Raw genomic sequence first — 23613 nt, 5'->3', positions numbered from 1 at the left:
AATAGCATTTTGTAATATCTACTCAGATTAACACACACTACTCTGATGTGTAGCCTGTGTTTCTCTCTCCGTTTGTCACAGTTATATTTCTAATTTCAAATCATATCACTTTCTCTGCTCGATCGTTTTTCCAGTTAGATCATCTCACAAACACTTTTTGTCCTCAGTTGATTCATCCTCTTTATCACATCAGTTCGTGGTGTACTGCTCAGGAACAGGTTTAAATAGAGTCGTCGTCATAGAGCACCTGTGCTGTTAGTGCTTCACGCAACATGGAAGAAAAAACTGTTCCCTCAATATTCATCCTTCATCTGTTCTCAAACATCTCACTCTTTTCTTACACTGTGTTCTTGTTAATGTAGTGCTGGTATATAATTATGATTTAACTCAAATCTATCTTCATGGAAGTTGTTTTCTTGTGTCCCTCTTAATGTTACGTTTCCTTTTTCTGTCTTTAAGCCTCGCTGTAATCCACGCTTGTAGTTGTTTCTGTTTATCTCTGTGACTTGATGGAAGCAAGCTGTACAGCTGTACCTTCAGTCTCTTCACCTCTGTGTCCTCTTGTAACAGAATGAATATTACTGTAGGTTAGACTTTCTGTGGAAGAACAAGTTCAAGAAGGAGTGCGAGGAAATTGAGACGATGGAGAACCTCAACCGGGTTTTGTTGGAGAACGTGCTTCCTGCACACGTCGCAGAGCACTTCCTGGCACGAAACTGGAAGAATGAGGTAAGAATTCATGTAATCATGTAAGTTCTGTTGTGACAGATTGCTGCAGGACAGATGTGCGGTGGTTTCAGAGGACCTGCTGTACCGGTGGCTACATGCCAAGATCCATTACATTTATTCATGAGCTCTGATGAGGCAAAGCAAGAGCTGCTTTCCTCCAGAGATGTTTCCAGTCAGTGATATGTGTAAAATATACACAGTTTTGTGATTAACTGCTTGTATTGTATGCTGAATTTTAATCTACTTTAAAAACCCCACGAGTATTAATATTATAGGACAAACATCTCGGATCCCATCAGCTATAGTCTGACGACGATATAGCCTCTAGAGACAATGGTAAACACGCCAGGCGTGTAGCCAGCGGTTAAGACTTCCTCTTCCGCGTGCTGCATTGTTTACAGTAAAAGAAACCATATTTCTTGTGATTGACTTTATTAACGGGTCTTACCTTTGCCGAAATTTCAACATCACGATGCAGATTAGTAAAAAGTAAAAACGAAGCTTTGTCAGGTCTGTCGTCAAGAGGAGAAGAAAACTACTTTTAAAATGCTCGTTTGTTGAACGGAGGTCAGATCAATTTTCTGATGCATTCAGGGAAATCAGGAAATCTGATCACCGTGTCAAGGGAATTTATCTCAAGTTGAATTTTAGATCTAGAGCGGATCGTTAGCTGTTAGCATGCAGATGTCTGTTTATAGTATTAATAAGAAGCTAAATCATCGTCAGATCTCCCTGATGGGAGTCGGGATGTTATTGCGGCGGATTACGTTAAGCCTGCTTTTGCTCTCCACATGAACTGTTTTTCCTGGATACGCCGCAGCCTGCTGATACGTGATTGGCCAATATTACTTGGACAACAAGCGTAGTACAAACGGAAACCAGAACACTTCCCTGAATTCCAAGTCCCTGCCTATAAATAGAGATTAGGATATGTTGTATGGCTTTATATTTAGGCTATGAGGAGTATAATTCAAGCAAGCATCAAAAATCAGAAGGTACAACACAGTATGTTGTAAAAGTACATTAAAAATGCTTTGAGTTGAATACAGGTTACTCTAATATTGTTGGCTGTTTAATGAGTCACTCAGTGCTAAACCACCTTAATAGAACTGGCACTTATAATGGAGCATTAGAATGATTAATTACCTGTATTTACTACAGAAGATTGGCACACAGTGTAGAGGAATTTGCTGACTAAATTGGACTGAATCATTCATCATCCTGTTACATCCCCTGAGTCAATCTCAAAAAAGTAAAAGTTCTATATTTTAGGAAGTTTAGAGGACGCTGCTGGTTATGAGTGTTTAAATAGAAATGCTGCTTCTGCTGCAAAATTTGTGAATGAAGAGTCAGCAGATGATTTTATTCCTGCACTTGAACAGGATCCAGGAGAGAGCTGCTGCTCTAATGGATTTTTGAGTCGCTGTAATTTGGATGATTTGCATACTTTCATTTTTCAGTCCCGTTTAAAGCTTGTTTTTTTGTCTCTCTGGGCCAACTGATGTTTTTAATTGACAGTATTTTGACATCTTTTAATATACAAATAAAACTATGAAATATTTCACAGCTAGCTTGAAATAAAGCAATCATGTCATCTGTTTTTGATCAAGGAAGAAAAGGCTGTGATTAATCAGTTTAATTACATCGTTCAGCAGCCCTCCGAGTTGACGTCTGTACTTCGTCTCCCACTTGCAGGATCTGTACCACCAGTCCTACGACCTGGTGTGCGTCATGTTCGCCTCCATCCCTGACTTTAAAGAGTTCTACACCGAGTCTGACGTCAACAAAGAAGGATTAGAGTGCCTCAGGCTCCTCAACGAAATCATCGCTGATTTTGATGAGGTAAATGAGCCCTCGCTCTTCCAACCTTCACAACATCCCACACTGGGAACAAAGAATACTAAAAGCAAAGCAGTACGTCCTTTCAGGCTGTATGTGATTGAACTTGGTGAACTATGCAACCTACAACCTTCTGTGATGCTATGTGGATTTTCTGAGAGGCTTTTACTGGCAGGCATTTAGGAGGAAAAAAAGAGTAATGCTTTTAACATAAACTATTGTGTGGATTGTTTTTTGTATTTTTATGTGAAGCTGCTTTCCAAACCAAAATTCAGCGGTGTGGAAAAGATCAAGACCATTGGCAGCACTTACATGGCTGCTACTGGGCTGAACGCATCACCTGGGCCTGAGTACACATCACAGGTGGGCTGAGTCCCATTAAATACTCTAACTCTCTAAATACTCTAACTCTCTCTGCAAAACAATGTGGAACTGTTGGTGTTCCTCTGTGTTCTCAGGAGCATGACAGGCAGTACATGCACATAGGAACCATGGTGGAGTTTGCATTCGCCTTGGTGGGGAAGCTGGACGTCATCAACAAGCACTCCTTCAATGACTTCAAGCTCAGAGTTGGTGAGTTACACACAAAAGCTTCATTCAAAGTCTGTGAAGGCCATTTTCAGCTTGTTTGCACTTCTCAAAACGCACCACTTTCCTTAAATTGACTGTTAACCAAAACATTTGTATAAAGTTACAGCACCGTGACTTCGCTGTAATTTCACCTGCTGGTTCTTCAAAGTCACTGTTCACTTAGTAAGAATAGAAAATATTAAGTGCTTCAGATATAATAGAATTGAGCAGCGGGAAGGCAACATGAAATGTGAAGAAGATAAATGGGATGAAATATGAGAGCATAACATGCAGGGTGAGACTGCTCTAACACTCTAACAGACTTGTTCTTGTAATTACAGATGTTCCAATTACATTTTCTTATTCCCAGCTATAATTCTGTTACCTAGACTTAAGTATCGGCCAATACCTACTGCCTTTATAATACTAGTGGCATTATTATTTTCCAGCTGTATAATTTAACCCTATATGGAAGTAATATTATTGCTGTTGTTGTATGACCAAGCTCAATACACTGGGAATCCGAGCCTAAAAACTGCCTGTAATAATTTCAGCATCACGTTGGCTTGCAGTTAAAATGTTCTGTTTCCGTAGAAGAGATTCAGAGTATAGAGTTTTGCTATATTTGACCAAGGTAACACTCTTTACTTGCATCATGCTGTTGATGTTAGCTATCGTCATGGGATAATTAACCTGAAATTTGTTCTTCTTCTCCGGGTACTTATAATTATCTTTAGGCCTCTATTTTGGGAAGGAAAAAACAAACAAATGTTTCAGGGGTGGGCAATTAAATTAAGGTATCAGATTGGTTTGGGAAGGTACATGGGCCCAAACAACATACAGTATAAAGTGATTGATATCATTTCAAAAGTTAGGAGAAATTACAATGACTTCTGACTTGGAGTCATTCAGACTGAGAGAGTTTTTGGACATCCAGCATTTTATGTCAGTCAGGCAAGACAATATGGAAGACGTGTCATGACTGCTAGATTGTAGTGGAGCATACAGTCGACTGTCATCAGCATAGAAATGGTAAAGAATGTTATTACTGCTTATCTGACCCAGTGGAAACAAGTAAAAAGAACAGAGGACCTAATATGGAACCCTGTGGAACCCCCCTGAGAGGGACGCTTAAGGAACAGAACCCACCAATTTTAAATGAGAGAGATGAGAGTTTGTTAGGTAAGAAATAAACCAGTCCAATGCAACATTGCAGATACCAACAGAAGATTCCAGACAGTTATTGGACTTTTGGTGTCGACTGTGTCAAAAGCTGAGCTAAGATCAAGAAGAACTTGATCTCTTCTTGGCACAAGACGACTGGAGTACTATCTAATACTCAATACTGTATTTTAGGCTGTATCAGAGGTATCGTCGCCAAAGATACGCTCTCAACAGCAAGAATTACATTTTATTCTGTTTGTAATCACTCAGCTGGATTTTGGATATATAGACCTGAGTTTACTTAAAACAAATTAGCTTGTTTGTAGACTCAGTGTATGTACTGACATGGGCATGTAGCACTTCATGCATTCAAGTATGTTTTCTTCCTATTTTTAGAGCACTGGTTCACAGTCGGAGTAACTTCATTATCTTGATAGAACCAGAGAGAGATGCGTTCTTGTCTTTCCAACAAGAAAATAAAACTCATGTTCACAGCAAGACATATAGTCATGGCAACAGCAGAGTGAGAGAAAGAGTCTGTCTTTAGAGTTAAGGGGAGAACTGAAGAGGAAAGCAGGAGGGCAGGTCCCAGCTCGCTGCGTGTGGTGAGAGTCAGAGTTCGATACCTTCAACCTGTCTGCGAAGATCTCAGCGTGGGATGCCCCATTAACTTGGCAGTGTGCGTGCGTGCGACTGTTCATCCCTGCTGCTTCCAGCAGGCTGAAAATGCTCCATCAAGGAAGGATACAAGTCCCCTCCCACTGGGACTGGAAACCAGCAGCTGTGTGTATTTGTGCCGTCTGCACACTTGTGTAGATTGTAATTTCCAGGAATCTGGAAATTGACTCAGGAGGCAGTGAAGAGAAGCCCGGTGCCATCTCAGCGCTGTGCTGTGAAAAGCTCCACAGCCTGCTTAACAGAGGTGCTAGGAGTGTTGAGGATTAAGAGTTCAGCTGCCTTCAGCTTCCACTTCATCTCCTGCTCTGATGAAATCTTGTGAAAAGCTTTGTTTATTTAAAAAGCAGCCGTCTGTTAGTGAAGGAGTTTGGAACGCTGATTTTAAATCATTTATATCCACATTGTTCAAGTATGCATTTACTTGAACACATGTCTAAGCGATTTAATGCATTAACTGTAATTCCATTTTCATTTTTCAAGTGTGAACTACTTTATTTAGTAAATATGGTACAGATGTATCTAAAATGTTCATTTATTGTTGGATGTTCTTTGTCAGGTATCAACCACGGTCCAGTGATAGCCGGAGTCATTGGAGCTCAGAAACCTCAGTATGACATCTGGGGGAACACAGTGAATGTAGCAAGCAGGATGGACAGCACTGGAGTCCTGGGGAAAATACAGGTAATTATGGAATATTTCTATCCTAAATGTCCCTTAGCATTAATTATCTATCTATCCTATCTATACGATATATTGTCTGTAAATTTACATCTGAAAATCCTTTGTTTGAATAATGTCTGATAAAAACTACATTTCCCAGCTAATTAAGATCAGACTGATTTAAAAGCCAAATACATTTTATTTGTATAGCGCTTTTCAAGGTACTCAAAGTCACTTTACATAATTAAAAACAACTAAAGAAACAAAATAAGAACAGCAAAAGAAACACAATAAATCAGCATCAGAGGTTAAAAGCAGTTCTAAAAAGGTGGGTCTTGATCAGAGATTTGAAGGAAGTCAGGTCGGTATTTATTTGTGACATGTTTAGGGGATCAACAGATGAAATGATGATGAATGTTAAACGATGTGATCTCTTCATTTTGGCCAACTTGTACCTCAGTTTCCTATTCAAGTTATTGATAGACAAGATGAGCAGGCAAGATTTATTTGACAGGGCAATGAATTTGCACATTTCCTCAACATCTGGGTGTAACAATCCTATTAATTAGTTTTCATTTGACTTCTACGTCTTACATAAATACAGAGTTTATGTACAATTAAGAAATAAGTCTACAAGTCGGTTGCAAAGTTGTCTTGTGCTACTGTTTCCGCTAGACTGAACACTTTTTGGCGTCACTGCTGCCCGTATTTATTGTGAGAAATCACAACTACCATCGGCTAACTTTGAGACTCATATTTGCTGTACTCGCAGCTGGTGTAGCAAAATAGATGCTGCTGTGGCGCTTACGTGTCGCGCATGTTCGTCTGACGCTACAGTGTCGGTGTAGATTCCCAGTTACATTTTAGTGTGTGTGTAGGGCTGGGTTGTTTTTAAAAATGACTAAAATAGAAAACTCATAGACTGACTCCACTCTTGGCTATTTTCTGTGATGCATTCAAGAACAAAGCCGTTTAAGAAGACTCTTTCTCTGCATCCCTCAAACGTCACGCTGTGTGTGAAGTTCACAGTTTCTTTCAAAGCAGCCGCACTGCTCCATTTTCATATGTAGATGTTTCTAATGTCAGCACTGATGTTTAAAAGATAAAACTCTTCTCCCGTCTGCTTGTGCCGTTTGTAACGGCAAAGGCATCGCATCAACTCAGCATCGTGCGGCATCTTCCAATCATTCTCAACCCAGCCTGAGCGCTGATAAGATGTAATGGTTTTTCACCTGCATGGCAAGTGGCTGTGGGAATCATTCAGCCTTCAGAGGGATGTATTACACTCTGCAGCCCGGACATGCTTGATAGAGCCATCTGCTTTCAATTTCATTTGAGATTGCCTATTTTTTAGGTACGCAGAATTGTTGCAGAGTAGCACACAGAATTTTCCCATTTTGTGCTAATTTTATGTCCTAATTTTAAAACCCATCGGGGGTATTTTCATTCAGTGTTGTTTAGAAATGCAGAGTTCTACATAGGTCTCTTGAAGCAGCAGTATTTGTTATTTTACAGGTTGCAGTTTAAGTATACAGAATGCACAAGCTGTGTTTACAATCTTTAATAGTTATAGGAATAAAAATACAGTGGAGGCACCAGATTTCGCCTGCTAAAACACAGTAGAGGTCTCATAGCTGCACATCAGGAATAAAAGAGTCGGCACATTTTTCCTCTGCTCCTGGAAACGTTTTCCTTTGGAGAGCTGAGTGTTTTTGCCAGCAGGAATGTTACCCAGTCATGTAAAATGAGCAAACCCGTCTGATTCTCCCTGCAGGTGACGGAGGAAACGAGCCGCATCCTTCAGACCCTGGGCTACATGTGCTCTTGTAGAGGCATCATCAACGTCAAGGGCAAAGGAGAGCTCAAGACGTACTTTGTGCACACAGAGATGACCCGCTCACTGTCCCAAGGGAATGTAATGCCGTAAGACTGGCTCAGAATATGCACAACTTACACAGACTTTGCTTTTACATGGAGGAGATTTGACCTTCTCCATGAGGTTGAAACAGAGACGAAGTAAGAGGAATGACGGATTCAGGTCTGGTTTTAATGTTGCATTGAGAGTTATCTATGCCACAGCTGTAGTATACATTTAGTCACTTATGTAACTGTAAGTGTAGCATGTGCAGCAAGTAGGCAATAACCCCGGAAATATGTTGTATTTGAATGCTGGATCCAGAAAAGCCTCAGCGGCAACAGATCAGTCAGGCAGAAGAATCTGAAATGGTCTTTTATAGTATATAGAATCTGTTCTGGGAGGCTTGTGGTGGCCACTCTGCAATTGAAGCCTCCTTTAGCGAGGTACATGAAAAACAGAACCTATAATCTGGTCACATTAGAGGACACAGTGCATTGTGGATGTCATATAAGAAGATGGGAGAGAGCGTGGCAACCGTTTCTTCTTGAGGAGCATCCAGAAGACGAGAAAACAAGTGTGAACAATGGAAAAAAAAATACATGCTGATGTCATAGATACAAGGACGTGAAACAAAAGGCCACAGATGGAAATGCTACAAAGGACAAACTGCATGACCACTGCTGAAAAAGCAAGGAGACACACATATGTGTACATAACTCCATCGACCTTGTTAGAAGCACGAAGTCTTGGATGTATTTTACAGGTGGAAAAGCATAAAAAAAACCTATGAATATATTGTGATATTCATGCAGGGTCACGTTTCCCACGACTATCTTTGCACTTTTATCATCTTGTCTTCATGGCAAAAGATTTGCCTGGTAAACAAGGAAAGCCAGATGTTCTGTTTAAGGCAGAGGGTATCATACCTGAGCCTTTAGGATGTCAAAGTCGAGTTCGACTAAAACTACTGGATAAAAAAGGGGTAAAGATGATTCAAGGTGAAGATTTTTATTTGGGAAGCCAGAGCCTGATCTCTGTACAGGGTAGCTTTAGAGTACATATGGTACGGTGGTTTTGTAACAAAAGAAAATACTACCAAAAAAGTGTTTTGATGTTTTGATGCCATTGTTTTTTGTAAAAACTTCATTAAAATTTCTATGTATTTCACTTCTACTGAAAGGTTTTTTAGAAAATACTTTATTAACACGACAGGAGTGTGCTGGTTTCAAAAGGATAATGAGGACATCCCTGCACACTGAATTGAAACAAAAAAGTAGTCTGTATGAGGCTTTCATATCACAGAAGTTGAATATACACTAATCTAGGCTCCCAACAAGAATTAGTCCTCTTTGGATAAACATGTTTTTTTCCCTCTTAAATGAAGTACATACTTGTCATTATCATGTTCCTGGTGGGCAGACGCACGTAGGAAATATGTCCAGACATATCAGGGCCCACTTAAATCATTTTTTAAAGCGGCGCAGTCTCGCCTGCTTAACATGTCCGTCAACATTTCAAGAGCCTAACTTTGTATTAAATCTCCGTATCAAAGTGAAAATATGAGAAATTACGCAAGTACGGAAATGTGAAAGAAAGATCCTTCCATCATTTGTGTGAGTTTTTGCTTTTCCCTCTGACATAGTAAAAAAAAACTCTGCTTATATAAGTTGGTTATAGATGTCAGACACACTGCAGCCACAGCAACATGAAGACCAAACTCAACAATTAAATATGCTACAGACATGTACAGCTGACCTTCAGTCATTAAACTACAGCTTTCATTGTTCACTTTGACCCAGAGAAAAATAGATAATGGACAGGTTCAAAATGGGTCATTCCTGTTTTACCTAATGTGACTGAACTAAATACATTTGTGGAACTCACTTATGACATTTGCTGCGCAGTAATATGACAAATGACTAAATGTCACTAATCTGGATTACACTGCCGGCGTGCCTGTTAATCTCCTTTGTCCTTCTACATTATCTCATCAAATTATAAAAGAGTGATGTTTACAGAAGCTTTGTCTCATTGTCTGCAACCACACTATTTTTCTACAAATCCACAAATCATATTCTTTACAGACATCGCTAGTTGCCAAGGTAACAGCAAGTAATCCTGCTGACTCTAGGACATTGGGCATGTGACTGACAGGTTGTTGATAATGGCTAACCTCTGACAGGATGTGTGTCAGTGTTTCTCAGCATGAAGCGATCATTTGACATCACAGAGGAGAGCCACACCCCGCAGGATCCAGTACTCTGGAGGAAGTGAGGTCTTAAGGTCTACCGCTGCGATGTAGTTCATGTCCGTCCTCACTGGCTTCTTGTAGATCGGGCAGGAGTAGAGGCGGGAATCTTTCGCACCTGCAACAAAGACGAGCAACAAGGGTCATCTGATGCGCACTGCTGAGGAAGACTAGAATTTAAGTTTAAGTTGTATACATGTCAAGTTGCAGTTTATATCTATCAGAGTTTCCCACAGGGTGACTATTTGATTTCGCATGAGGTTGTTTTCTCAGGACATGTCTACACGTACACAGGTATTTTTCCCTCCTTCGTTTCCATAAAAACCCGTCCACACAAGCACGGTTATAAAAAAAATATCTGTCCAAACAAAAACGCAAAAACACAACAGAAACGCTGTCATGAGAATGCCACACCAACAGACGGCAATATAACCCAGTCATGCAAAGAAGAAAAACCGCGAGACTTTTGATTGACCGCGAGACCCAGTTTCGCGGTCAATCAAAAGTCTGAAAAAAATCTATTGACGGAAGACCTGGCGGGCTGCAATGTTGCATCGAGGAGTAACTATACATATAAAAAGTCCTGTTAGCATGGTCAGAAGCATCACTGTTTTTGTCACATCCGTCATTTTTCAAGAAATGTCGTCTCATTTGTGACGCCTCATCTCAAGGAGATAACGGCGCACAGCCTGATGTCACGAGCCAAAAATGCAGTTAACCCCGTCTACACGTCTCCGTGGAAACGGAGTTCTTAAAAGTCTTCACCCTGGCCGAAGTTTTGCAAAAAAACTTTTTCAGTGACCTAAAACGGCCAAAAGGCAGAGAAAAAGCAACGTTTTGACAAATACCCGTATACGAGTAGACATGGCCTCAGACGTATAAAAACAACCAGATTTAATAAAATTGTCTCCAGCAGCTGCTTAGATATCACCTGCACAACAATGGGACAGAAGTGGGGTCACAGTGAACATGACCTTGGACTCGAGAATCAGAAGATTTAATTTTGGGTAGACATTGATGATTGCACTAAATTCCCTCCAGTTGTTCCTTTCACAATCATGATGTGACAGAGACCTTGACCTTTGACCTGTTGGGTAAATAGTGTCATGACTACATCAATTAGATAATATATGTGAAGTTATGTCATAATTTGCATACAGTTATTGCCAAAAATGATTTTTTTGAGGAGTCACAGTGAACCCTAAATTCTAATCAGTTCATCAGACAGCAGGACCACCTCAAGATATACAATAATCCCTCTGGCCAGGGTTGTCGCAACAGAAACATTTTAATGAAAACTGAAAGAGCAAAGACACATGGCAAATTTGTCTCCTTATTTAAGTCATTATTAAACATCTGTATATCAACAATTGAGACACCCAGCTGTAGACCAAAGTCTGCTCCGATCAGATCAATCACTAGCTCAGATTAGTAGAACATGGTTATTTCCTGATACTCCCAAGGCACCACCTTACTGCACTACAGTCGTTTAGTAGATGGTTAGTTGTGACCCTGTCATTGACAACATGCTGGAGTGTAGCAGGAGTGTTTTTAAAGAGCCCCCCATCAGCACAAAACCCGCAATCCTTTTCACAACCTGCAGCCCCTTGACGAATCACTCTTCAGAGATGATGCACGCAGGAAGGAAACAGATCTCTTTGAAGGGAGTCACAATAAAGTAGAGGGGTTTTCTAGACTCGCATGTACCTACACACATACTCATGCAGAGACACACTCAATCCCAGCAGGCAGCAGCCTTCTTGATGGTAAGAGCTGGGAGGGGACCTGGTGTAAACAAACTGCATTACGCGTATCATTGGATCATTAATTCATTTTCCAGGCAGCCTTCCTCGCAGGCGCCCAATTGGGTCCGTTTTCTCTGCTGCCTGCATAAATATAGTCTGGTACAATCCAGAACAAACACTGTGCCACATACTGCTGGTAATCTGTTCCCAGACAAAATAAATAGCACTTAGACTGCTTGACATTTAAATGTTACATCCATCTGTTGTGAGTGACTGCGTGGGATGCAAATGTTAAGGAGGAGCGAAGAGGGATAGACCGAGACGGACAAAGACTAAAAAGATTGATCCTGATGGGCGAAGACGGGATTAAAGTGTTTGAACCGGCACATCATCAAAATCCACTTTGTTGACGATTTAACTTAGAAGAAATCTCAGGAAGCTTAATTTTATATAAAAAGGAAATCTTACCGTTATTCTCGGCGTACATCCTGATCACAGGCATCATCTCGAAGAGGACTTTGGGTTTGGAGTCAACGAGTTTGCAGCCGCGGCGGTCCCAGCCGGCCCCTTCCAGGTAGAGACCGTAGACGTACACTCCCTCCGCGGGGGGCTGGGTGATGTCATCCTTCATCCACCGGGTCACATCATTGCAAAGCACCATGCGGTCCAGAGCCCAGCCCTTGTTGGCCCGGGTGATCTCCTGCAAACGCAGGAAAAAATCCACAGGTGACAGCAGTGAAGAGGGCAGCGTGACCCAGCAGCACACGGGAGTGACAGAGCTGACATTTTGGAAAGTTTCCCTTTAAAAAAAAAATCAATAGTGATAACAGGGCTGTAATAGAGGTACAATAAAAAAGCACTGTGCAGGGCAGAGAAGTGCACTCCATCGATGCAGTGTTTTGCTGGATGTGGTGCAAAAAGGGAGGAAATAAATCCAACACGACTCAGAAAGAGCAAAGAGTTAGAGCAAAGTGCACGGTAAATAAATGACATGTGAGTATTGCATCCCCTCACTCATTTTACCCTCATTTTGAAAGAGAAATGAACAGACAAAAAACATTATTAGACAAAATTGAACAGATAGGGACTGATAATAGAAGACAAGGACAGGCACGCAAACAACAGGACATATAAAAACAAGCACATGTTTCAGACTGAATAAGAGCAGATTGTTTGTGATTCCACTGGTCCAAACAAAGCTGTCTCTCCTGGGAGGGCGCTGTAAAAGCTCAGTGAGAGAAAAAGCTGACAATATTTGGGAACTACCACAGTTCTCCAACAAATCCCAGCTCGGTAAAATATCTGCAACCACAATATTTTCTCTGTAGAAAAGTCCTGTTAGAGTGTTATAAATAAAACAAGAAGGCAGAAAACCTGACAATAACACAGTGCTAAACTATTTTTATTAGGACTTCTACTTGCAGAGTGCAAAGTAAAGCGATTTGCTGGTCTCTGAAAACAAACCTCAGCCCCCAGCTCTCTTTCTAAGCTCATTTCAACTATTTATGACAAGCAGACATCAGATCTGGATCCCCGTCAGGGTCAGTTAAAAAGATTTGATGACCTAATGTCTCCAGTGATCGTGGAGATTTTCTGCAGACAAACAAAAAGACTAACGGAATGAAAGAAGTTAATAGCAACCCTGTTCGGGCCCTCCTAGATTTATTGATAACTGAAAATATTAAAGCAACGAAACTCAATTTTGTACACAGCAGATGGAGACGTGTCGTCCATCGATAAATACCGTCATTGGTCACAACCAGTTTGCCCTTATTTTTTTTCTTGTTGATATTTCTGACCTTTTGGATTTTCTATCACAAAATAATGTTTGAAGTGTGACGACCCCGCCTTCTAGTCGCATGCTTGGCTGTTTCTCTGTTTCAGATGCCAGTGGGAGTGGCCGGGCCGTCATGATTGGGAACACCTGGGCCAATCCTAATCCCGGTCTTAAAAAGGCACCCTTCACTTCCCCTTCGGCGGGAGATGGAGAAACAAGCCACTCCCCATGTGCCCTTACGCTCCTTAATCTTATTTTGTTTCAACTTTTTTCCACACTCATCATATATTACTAATGCATACACTCTAGCACCACTGATTTACTGATTTCCACACTTCATAATGTAAGTTAAGTTCATTGTTTGGGTTTGATTAAAATAAATTGATCATTCTTTTGTAGTAACTCCTCGTTTCCTCCCGTTGGTCCCATCGGTTTTGAGCCAGCCATGACAAAGCTCTGTCAGTGTACTTTACAAACAAAAACTTCCTGTTATATTGAAAAACAGGGAATAAAATGCGCCGACTGAGCAACAAGTTAACAGAGAAATACTTCACTTAGCTAGAAAACATACTTTGTTTATTTCTAAAATCTAAATGATCATCCAATTTTCATTCCTGTTTAATGTTTAACATAAATCTGGATTAATTTCTGGAGTTCATTACATAGATAATTATAAAAGGGAGTAATCAGCCCATGGTTAAGGCATGATTCCAGATCTGGATCAGGCAGGTTAAACACCCCTGTGTAGTACTCACTCCCCTCACATTAATATAAATTGGAATTCATTAGAAAAAAAGAGAAATGTGTGTACTTGTGTGTGCGTGTGTGTGAATGTGGCAGTGTGCCTGCTTCTCCCTCTGAGTACCATCTGCTCTCCTCTCCGGCGGTGGGTAAGTAGGCAGGTAGCTTGATACGGTGCGTACCTGTCTCATGGCTGTTAAGAAGCCCTGAGGGTTGAAGAAGCCTGTCATCCAGAAGCAGTTGGGCCGCCCTTCAAAGATCCAAGCCTGGAACTGCCGGTTCCGCTCAAGTAACTCTGTGAACCAGAACCCCAGGGTGCTGGAGGCCCACGAGGCCTGAAAAACAAAGACAAACAACAACATGAGCGAAACATCACAATGGAACAGAGAAAGCTGTCATCCGGACGGATCAGAGGAGAAGACAACGGGGAGACATAAACAAAAAATAAAAACGGATTGTGAATCACCACCAGGCAAGACAGCTCTGAATCCACGCCAGGAAACCATTCAAGTCTGAATTATTCTAATGATGTTTGTGAGAGCAGGGCTTGAATGCCAACAGGATTATTCCAATATAAAATACAGGAAATATCATGCCTCTTTTATATTCTTTATATTAATATTCCAGCAAGTTTGTTGGAAGAGGAGACATTTTCATCTGTCACCACACAGATCACTGAGATGTGGATGAAATATTAAAATCAAGAACAAAAATAGAGGTGAGTTCAGTTGAACAAGAAATTAGAGGCTGACTAATGATGATGAGCTCCTTTTCAGGTAGCAAGACCTGCATGACTACGAAGCAAGTTCAACATACCCAGGCTTTCTTTGGGTAAGCTTGCTCAACAAACCTCAAGCACCAGTTAGAGATAACGGGTATCACAAAGGTGGTTATGAACTTTCTCTGTGTCACTGGCTTTCTGCTTCAGGCTCTGAGCGCGCTCACAGAGAAAGGGACGTTTTACGTGTCAATTGACGCTTCTTCTGCACAAAAAGGAGCGATCATCGGTTGTCAACTTCAGTCAGTTTAAATGAGAAGTGATGATGAAAATATGAAAAGTTATTACAGTAAAAACCAACACTGCTGCTGCAATAAGGCGAGAGAGGAATGCTACAGAAATGTATTCTTTTAATTTGTTAATTAATGTATTTATATTACCTCATGAACGCTCTCTGTGCCTCCCATACATTTCTAATGTAACAAGTAAACGTAGGCTACAAGTCTTAAACTGTAACAATGATACACATGATTTCAGTAGAATAGTCAGGAACTATAGTTAGGTCAGATACTTTCACTTCATGAAAAAAGCAAGGAAATAACTTGATGATATACTATTTATTTGATTTAATCTGTGATAAATACCTCATGAGTGATCAATTTTATCATCAGCGTTTTAGCTGCAAAAACAGCCGTGTAAAACGGACTTGGCAGGAAATGAGTGGCCTACCAAGAATAAAAACGTGATCCAGTGTCCTTAGATGCTGCGTCTTCATTGTTTTATTACTGTATGGATGATCTGCTAGAATTTTAGCCAAAGCAAACGAGTAAAAAAAATAAGAGCGAGACGAGAGGGGGGTCATATTATATTCATCACTATCTGTACCTGGTACTGTACCTGCACGGCTTCGTTCTGTGTCTTTACATGCGTAACGTTACGTTCCAGAAGTTTCCTTACACACATAACCTCAGCTGGATCTGTATTACCCATGGAGAACATTGTTGGGACATTATTAATGAAAGGCTGCTGCTTTACAGCCGATTTTAAGCCATAAAATCAGGTTAGCTTTGCAGACTAAGTTACCATGGTGATTTAGCCAGGTTAACAGAGAGCCAGCTTTGTGACACAGAAAACCCCAGGTCTAGGCTCAACAGACACGGCTAAGCCTCTAAGCTCGCTTCGTAGTCAGCCCCTCTGCACTGTAATAAAAAGATCTGAGAGATATTAATTTGTGACTCCAGACTCTCTAAAGTGGACTGTTAGCATTCATTATTGAAAGCAATGCACTAAAGACAGCATTAATAGCTTTCAGAGGAATTAAAAGATCACTGTTTCTATTAGGAAGCTCATTATGCTGTTTGTGAAGCAGCAAAATATTTAAATCCCTGGCTTAAAAGCTAAGTAGCCCATGCAAAAGTTCTCTCTTATTACTTTTAATCAACAAAGTGCGTGATCTGCTTTTAATGTGATGCATTTAAAACCAAAGACCTTCAAATCTGTGAATGAATTACAAATATCAGCTTCAACCCTCAACCAACCTTCTTCCAGCGCGCAGGAATGCGTGCGTCATACATGCAATCCAGGGCGTCACGCAGGTTCTCGCTCATGATGATGGTTCCATCGATCGCCAACTTGAGGTCCGTCAAGGTGTTCCGGACCAGAACGATGACCCTCTGCATCCGATCGATCTCCTGACGCAGGAAGATGTTCATGGGCTGGAAGGGACCCATCTTCTGGAGCCGCTCTCTCACCTGGTTCAGTTTTAAATGAATGATGAAGAAAAAACTTTAAGGAATCGACTAAATAATACACAATGCATGGAGTGAAGATGCATAAGCACGTACAAACATTTTTAGGTAGATACAGAGAAACATGTTTGGCAGATGGAAATGTACCTTGAATCGCAACTCATCTACATATGACCTTCTTAAAGGGCCAGTTCATCAATTTTCAACCTCAGTCCTATCATGCTATTATGGGGAGCTAATGCCATTATAGTACAACATTTTTTCGCTCGGTGCCTTTGGAGGACCCTATCCGCTTCTCCGATGGGCCCAGGAAAACCTCCACCAGACTACGTAAAATGCATCATCTGGCGGAGGCCAGGGAGCTCGCTAAACCACACAAAAAAACACAAAAATCGTCAGGTTTGTAATGTAGACTGATTTGTTACACGATCAACCGGTATAGTTTCATCTATTTCGAATTCTGTACCGCTCTGAGCCACTGCCTGCAGCGATTAATGTCCTTGACTGGAAAATGGAACTGTTTCTCCTCCACCGTCTCTCGCTGGGCCGTTCCTTTCAGAGGGAGGGGCGCAATGCACGCTGGGTGTTGTAGGAATGTAGAATGGGCGAAACCACGAGCTGTTTGTACAACTTTCTCCACAGCTATGGTGCCAATTTCAAATATTATTGCTTTCAACGATTACAGAGAACACCAGCTTTGACTGACAGAGGCTTTTTCCAGGGGAGAACTGCTCCTTTAAAATACTTTTTTTTTTTATGCATTTGCAGCTTTGGAAGTGTTGTATATGCCCCTCTCTTACTTTCTGGATAATGCATGCTCTGGTGACATGCTTCAGGTACAAAGTGAGCACAGGATGTAACGTTTCTATAGCTACTGCTTCTTGCAAGGAACAGAAAGGCACAGGAGATAGATTCAGTGTGGTTGTGTGTCTCTATACTGTATAAACAGAAAGACAACACGCAGATAGGTGGAAGTGTAATTGGTACAAAGGGTGTGACGTGCTGGGACAAATTTTCCATGACGAGCTTTGCACCTCACTTAAAAAAAATCACATTCTCATCTCACCTTTTCTCCAGTGACATCAAAGGAGCGAAAAACCCAAAATAAAACAAAGCCAGCTGGATTCAGCGACATTAACAGCCCCTCTGTATTTTTAGTCCTCCTGTCTCTCTGCCTGTCACTGTGTCAACACACACAACCTTCCATCACCTCACTAACACACATCCCACCTCTCTAGCTCTACCAAATGGCACGGGGTGAGCAGAGGCACATTACACATTATGACTGAGCACACACCTCAAGCTATTAATGGTGCACCCACACACACATTTTGCACACATGCTTACTTCAAAAGGTATGTAGTCGGGAGGCAGTTTCTCCAGCATGTCGTCAGCCAGCCTGGACACCACAGCCTCTCTGGTTTCTCCTCCCCCTGACGAGCTGTCTTTAGGCTGAATGCTGAGGATGGTGTCCAGCACGTCCTTGGCCAGCTTGCTCTGGTAGGTTATGTCTGCGTTCGGGTGGAGGCCAAACACCTCTGGAGTGTCATAGGCTGGCAGACCCTGTGGAAGAAAAACAGGTGCAGTTATTTAACCAGCTGTCATTTGTGTTTCCCTGTACTCTACATGCAAGTACTGTAAGAGGGCCCCAGTAGCGTTTCACCCCAAATTTATGGAGCCTAAGGATGACACAATTTCCAACAATGTAATGTAGATTTTTATCTGCTGCTATTTTATTTAAGTATCAAACATCTACTTCTTTCAACTGCAGTTTTTGCCACTGTTGTTCAGGGTAAAGTGTAGACAGCCAAGTGTCTCCTCTGATACACACAGCGTCACCAGCTGCTTCTTCTCACCCTGCAGCAAAGAGCTTCGCCACGAGAGTGTAACACGTGGGAGATTCACGCTATCCCTCCATCTCCAATGCATCTGACATACTGGTGCAGTATGACTTGCTACTGCAGGGACAAGAACATGTCCCAGCTTCACACCCACAAACACTGCCAACAGAGCTCAGCGAGTCCTTAACCACGCCAAAGGTTTTACTGCAGGGAACGGAGCTCCCATTGACACGTCTGCAGCTGTATATCGACTATCAGTGACAGGACACTGATAGTTTGTTGTGCTTTAATAGGAAGCTGTGTGCTGTGAGTTCATACCATCAAGAGACTGTGCAGACTTTTACTAGCTGCACCAATTACTGTGGACCTTTGTTGGATCTCTCTGCTTCATTTTCTGTCATCTCTCTGCTGTAACTACCCAACTTGATTCTCAACTGAGCAGAGAAGTAAACCTCGTCACTCTCTGCTCTCTGTAGCAATGTGGCTGCAGTATAATAGGATAAAAAAACAAAATATGGAGAAATGCTCTCACTGATATGATTCATGATTTCTTCACATGGTCAGATGGCTTTAAAAAGTCAATAGAAAAACCTGCATCCACTTGATTTACACATTGATTTATACTGAACACTTAATAGATGGAATAAAGCAGTCATGGACTATGACATTTTAATAAATTAAACCTAAGTTATGGATCAACATCAGGGCCAAAGTTGTTCTAACAAGGACATCACAATTTAAAAGTGAGTGCAACGTGATTTTCTTTAATTGGTTTAAAGACGTCTCGCAATTAGTCTTTTCTCAATGATGACAGAAAGACAGACCATCTGTTACGGCAGCCCAACTAATAAGGTTCAAACAAACCTACTTTCTAATGGCTGCACAAGGCTTTTTAATAATCATTAAAACAGGAAAGTGAAGCCGCCCAAAAGCAAATATAAGTCCGATATTTTGTGTGCTTTTCTTTGTTTGCCGAATTACCTTTAAAGTGGACATATTTCAGCTGTGCAATCAATTTTCTTTTATTCCAATTTGTTTTAATCACTTTGGTGAAATTTGTTTTGTTTTAAAAATTGTAGACATATTTTAATATAATAATTTTTCGGAGTCTCTCCTTCCTCCTGAAACAAACAAGCTGTTTTGCCATTCAAAGGTCAGACCTTAGCCACGATTGACTGACTGACCCCCACGTGTGGGAGCGGCCACACTGCACTGTCACTCCAAAGTTCTAGAAAACATGGCTGCTCTGGGATCGGTTATTCGGTCTTATATGTACGAGCCAGAATCGCCAGGAGGTATCAGAATGGTATGTTGAAATCTTGACTTCAAGCTAGTGCGAGAAGGCAGCCTGAGGTGAATGAAGGTGAATGACGATTGGTCGATTTCAGTGAAAGCGAGGTTCTACGTAGAAACCTGCAGCTGTTCTGAACCTCCCATTTCAGAGGCGACCTTTTTAAACATGTGATTCTGGGAAAAGACGAAATAATGCACTTTTTGGCTGACCGCTGGGGTCAGCCCTACACATGGGTCTGTATGTGATTGATTGATTAAGTGAGTGAGTGAGTGAGTGAGTGAGTGAGTGAGTGACAGTACTTTCACAGCCGTAGAGAGAGAGAGTTGCGACATCACAACTGCGGATCATGGAGCATATTGGACCTCCACTGACGCGACTCTCTGTCTATACAGCTCTGGATACTGTGCTCCACAGCTTGTCCACTGCACTCACCTATGTCCGTAGCGAGCACCTGCTTTCAAACACATTGTCATCTGCCTTATAGGGACAGTCCTTGTAACACATTGCCAACAACAGCGCACATGACCTGATGCAGTCAGCCACATACTAGGTTTTGACCTAGTACTTTTTCACTGTAAACAATAAACACCCAAAAATGTGAAACCCATGCAAAATATGAGATTATCAATTTAAAAGACATGTTCCCTTTAACACATCAAAAACTGTGTAATGGCGTCAAACTGCAATTAGTACATGAACAAGTCGACAGAAAATAGATAAAGAGTTTAACCTGCTTTGTTTCAATTAAGCTGAAACAGACTGTTTTGTTTATATATCATTAGATTGCTTTTGTCCGTGTTTCTTTTCTGATGGAGAGCAGCTCAGAGTCTGCACTGGGGAAATAAAGACACTTGTGATTTATGTCGTCATTGCATAGTTTATCCCTCACACATCCATCACACTGTGCATTCAAATAGAGTGAAACATCGGGAGTGAGCCTGGAAAACACGAAGAAAAATGGGAGGTGAGGAACAGAAGTCTCACTGGGTGCTGGACAGAAAAGGCTTTGTCCCCCGCTGTGGTCGTTTAGGGAATCTTGGCTTTGTTCCCGTCTGTCTGCATTTCATTTCAATACACACACACACACACACACACACACACACACACACACACACACACGAGCGGGGACTGTTGTATTTTGTCTATTTAGATAAAGTATGAATATCTGTATGTGTACACAGTATTTGTATGTTTGAATTTTGTGACTATGTGCATGTTTGTGTGTGCGTGCGCGTGTGTGTCCTCCAAGGCTGTGTTTGTCATTCTCTATTTGAGAGGCGGTGCAGAGGAATAAGCTTGCTGAGCCTGGCAGCCCACAGCATCCATCATAATGAAACTAGCTTTAATGAAACTAGCTCAGGAACTGCCCCCCAGACACAGTCAAACACACACACGCGCACAAACCTGCAGTTAAGCACACAAGCACACTAATAAATCATACATAATCTGTAATAAAATGAGCATGCTTGCATTTTATCTAAAGTCACACATGGCTGCCTGTATCTGGATGACAAGAGCGCAGTGTGTCAACATCCTGCAGAAAACTCATCACTTCAATATTGCTGTTTGTGATGTCACTGAACACGGCCATCACATGTGCAAACGCAGAATTCTAACACGTTCAGAGATAGCGTATAAATGTGCAAACATACATGAAATCCTCGAGACAGCCGCCCTTATCAGAGATAAGCGATATGTTCAGTCATACAAATGCCTTTAAGACTGTTGTATTATTCATAATATATGAAACATAGAACATATCTAATATGAAATACACAACAGATTCTCTGTACTGTTTTTCTATCTTTGTAACGCTTCTAAATGGGATGTATGGCAGTGTTAATTTCGTTTACAAAAATAATGATGAAAAATGTTGGTCAACGATCTTTTTTCCATGACGAAGACGAGACGTTGACGAGCTAAAAATAGATCGTTGATAATAAAAACTCTAACGAAATGTACGTTTTGTTTTCGTTAATGAGACAACATGGGACCAAAATGGGCTGTCGGACATTCAAAATGCATATTTCCCCCACTGTGCATCTAATCTGTCTACAAGCAATTAATTCCTGTAACCTGGTAACCCGGTTGGAGATAACAGCTATCCCGAAGATGGTTTTGGACCCGGGCTTTCTGCTGTAGGCTCTGTGCACGCTCACAGAAAAGGGGCGTGTTACGCGTCATATGACTCTTCCACACAAAAAGGAGCGCCCATCGGCTGTCTGCTTCAGTCAGACTGTTTATATGAGAAGCGGTGATGAAAAGTAACCTTTGGATGCGGTGTTTTCATCGTTCATTTACTGTATGGATGATCTGCTGAGATTTAAAGTGTTCATTTTACCTGAAGCAAACAGGTATAAACGAGAAGAAGGAGGCTGGAGGGGGGGTCATAATTTCTCAAGAGAGAAAATGTTTGGACTAAAAGTAATGACTAAAATGTTTTGAGTTTTCATCGACTTGTCTGAAGACTAAGACTCAATCTAAAATAGCTGCTAAAATGAACACTGATGTATGGTTAGGATCTGTCTTTGATGTTGAAAGAGGACTTGTGTAACACTATGGTTAAATGATTGAGTGGTAATATTTGTTCCTTTGCTTATTTCCTGTTGGTGTATTGGAATACTGTTTTTTAAAGATGTATTTCACCTTGGTCAGTTTGCATGTTTGACCACACCTGCCATTATAAAGCTTATCACCCTATTGGTGTGCAAATCTATACATATGGGTGTGGCCCCCATTTATCAAAAAACTACCATCTGACGTCAAAACTCTTTGTGGCTTTGACCAAGCGTGCAGGTTTGGTGCTGTTTTTTGATTGCCCTTCACCTACGTGATGTGTGTAGAACCACCCTCCATCAATTATTCATAAAAGCCGCGTACCTTTGTGCACAGTCAAGCATCGTCCATCTGGATATGACTCACCTGAATGTACGTCAGATAGTTGTCCACATTGGAACATTTGGGGATGCTGTAACCCTTGTAGAAGTTGAAGGTAGGTCCAAACATGTCCTCACTGAACCACACTTTGGCGAAGGTGTTGAGGAGCCGCTTGTCATAGTCGTCAGTCACGCGGCCGCCGTACTGAATCTCCCCGATCATGTAACGCACCGTGTTCCACGAAACGCCCTGTAGAGATATGAAGGTGAGTACGTCTTAGATAAGAGCTACTGAAGGCATGAAATATTTACACATTTGACCAAAAACCTTGGCAAATGGAGTGGCTGAGTGGGTGTGGCATATTCTTTGTGTAGTGTATTGTTTATTTATGTTTTTATATCAGACGACAAAATTGATCCTCAGAGAGGACAGAAATATAACTTAAGAGATGCTTACTTTAATCTTACTATAATGCCACATTGTGTATATTGCCTAAGTCTAATATGGTACACGACAACACTATTGTAAGACTATTTGCTTATTTTAGGCATGGGTACACACATTTTTCTGACAACTAGAGAGATTAAGGTTTATTGTTGTGTTCAGGAGACAGCAACCTCAACTCTCTGCACACTTTTCCACCAGTAAAAGCCCATCGCAGACAACTAGAGAGATTAAGGTTTATTGTTGTGTTCAAGAGACAGCAACCACAACTCTCTGCACACCACAACTCTCTGCACACTTTTCCACCAGTAAAAGCCCATCACAGAGCATTTCAAACCACCATCACTCTGAATCTCTGCACTCAGGACTGTTTCAGCTGAGTCTCACAGTTGTTGGTAGCTGTTAGACGGTGTTTGTTCACCTCTTGCTGACTCCACTTTACTTTGACGCTTAAGAAGTGTTACAACTCTACCTTTTTGATGTCCATGTCATCCAGGTGGTTCTGAACAAACTGGACGGTGGCGTTGAAGTCGGCCTGGTTGAACTCGTAGGGGATGTTCCAACCCAGAGGCCCGTACTTCCTCCGCTCCTGCACTGTGCTGTGGAGAAACGCCACTCCGTAAAGCATGGGCTTCCACTGCACCATGTTACTGACATCCAAAAGGTCCTGGTTTATACCTGG

The 23613-nt window shown here is 41.4% G+C and overlaps 2 protein-coding genes across 4 annotated transcripts in view; one reads left to right on the top strand and one right to left on the bottom strand.

Moving 5' to 3' along the window:
• The window catches only part of adcy2a (adenylate cyclase 2a), a 69331-nt gene extending 60392 nt beyond the window's left edge, over nucleotides 1-8939 (top strand). The window contains exons 20-25 of the mRNA XM_069655596.1: nucleotides 571-729; nucleotides 2425-2571; nucleotides 2821-2931; nucleotides 3027-3141; nucleotides 5537-5661; nucleotides 7415-8939. Coding sequence (XP_069511697.1) covers nucleotides 571-729; nucleotides 2425-2571; nucleotides 2821-2931; nucleotides 3027-3141; nucleotides 5537-5661; nucleotides 7415-7567 — 810 coding nt within the window. The 3' untranslated portion in view covers nucleotides 7568-8939. The remainder of the gene's footprint in view (nucleotides 1-570; nucleotides 730-2424; nucleotides 2572-2820; nucleotides 2932-3026; nucleotides 3142-5536; nucleotides 5662-7414) is intronic.
• A 773-nt stretch (nucleotides 8940-9712) lies between these two features.
• dnah5 (dynein, axonemal, heavy chain 5) overlaps nucleotides 9713-23613 on the bottom strand; it is a 106651-nt gene continuing 92750 nt past the window's right edge. For all 3 annotated transcript variants that reach the window (XM_069655901.1, XM_069655902.1, XM_069655903.1), the window contains exons 81-87: nucleotides 23404-23609; nucleotides 22533-22736; nucleotides 17823-18038; nucleotides 16266-16478; nucleotides 14192-14344; nucleotides 11960-12191; nucleotides 9713-9864 (exon numbers count right to left, since the gene is read on the bottom strand). In XM_069655901.1, coding sequence (XP_069512002.1) covers nucleotides 9713-9864; nucleotides 11960-12191; nucleotides 14192-14344; nucleotides 16266-16478; nucleotides 17823-18038; nucleotides 22533-22736; nucleotides 23404-23609 — 1376 coding nt within the window. The remainder of the gene's footprint in view (nucleotides 9865-11959; nucleotides 12192-14191; nucleotides 14345-16265; nucleotides 16479-17822; nucleotides 18039-22532; nucleotides 22737-23403; nucleotides 23610-23613) is intronic.

The sequence above is a fragment of the Semicossyphus pulcher genome, unplaced genomic scaffold (assembly GCF_022749685.1).
Source record: "Semicossyphus pulcher isolate SPU_LCO1_2020_fin unplaced genomic scaffold, fSemPul1.0.p SCAF_9, whole genome shotgun sequence".
NCBI lineage: Eukaryota > Metazoa > Chordata > Actinopteri > Labriformes > Labridae > Semicossyphus > Semicossyphus pulcher.
The sequence above is the reverse complement of the archived record's forward strand: the minus strand, read 5'-3'. Positions and strand labels throughout refer to the sequence as shown.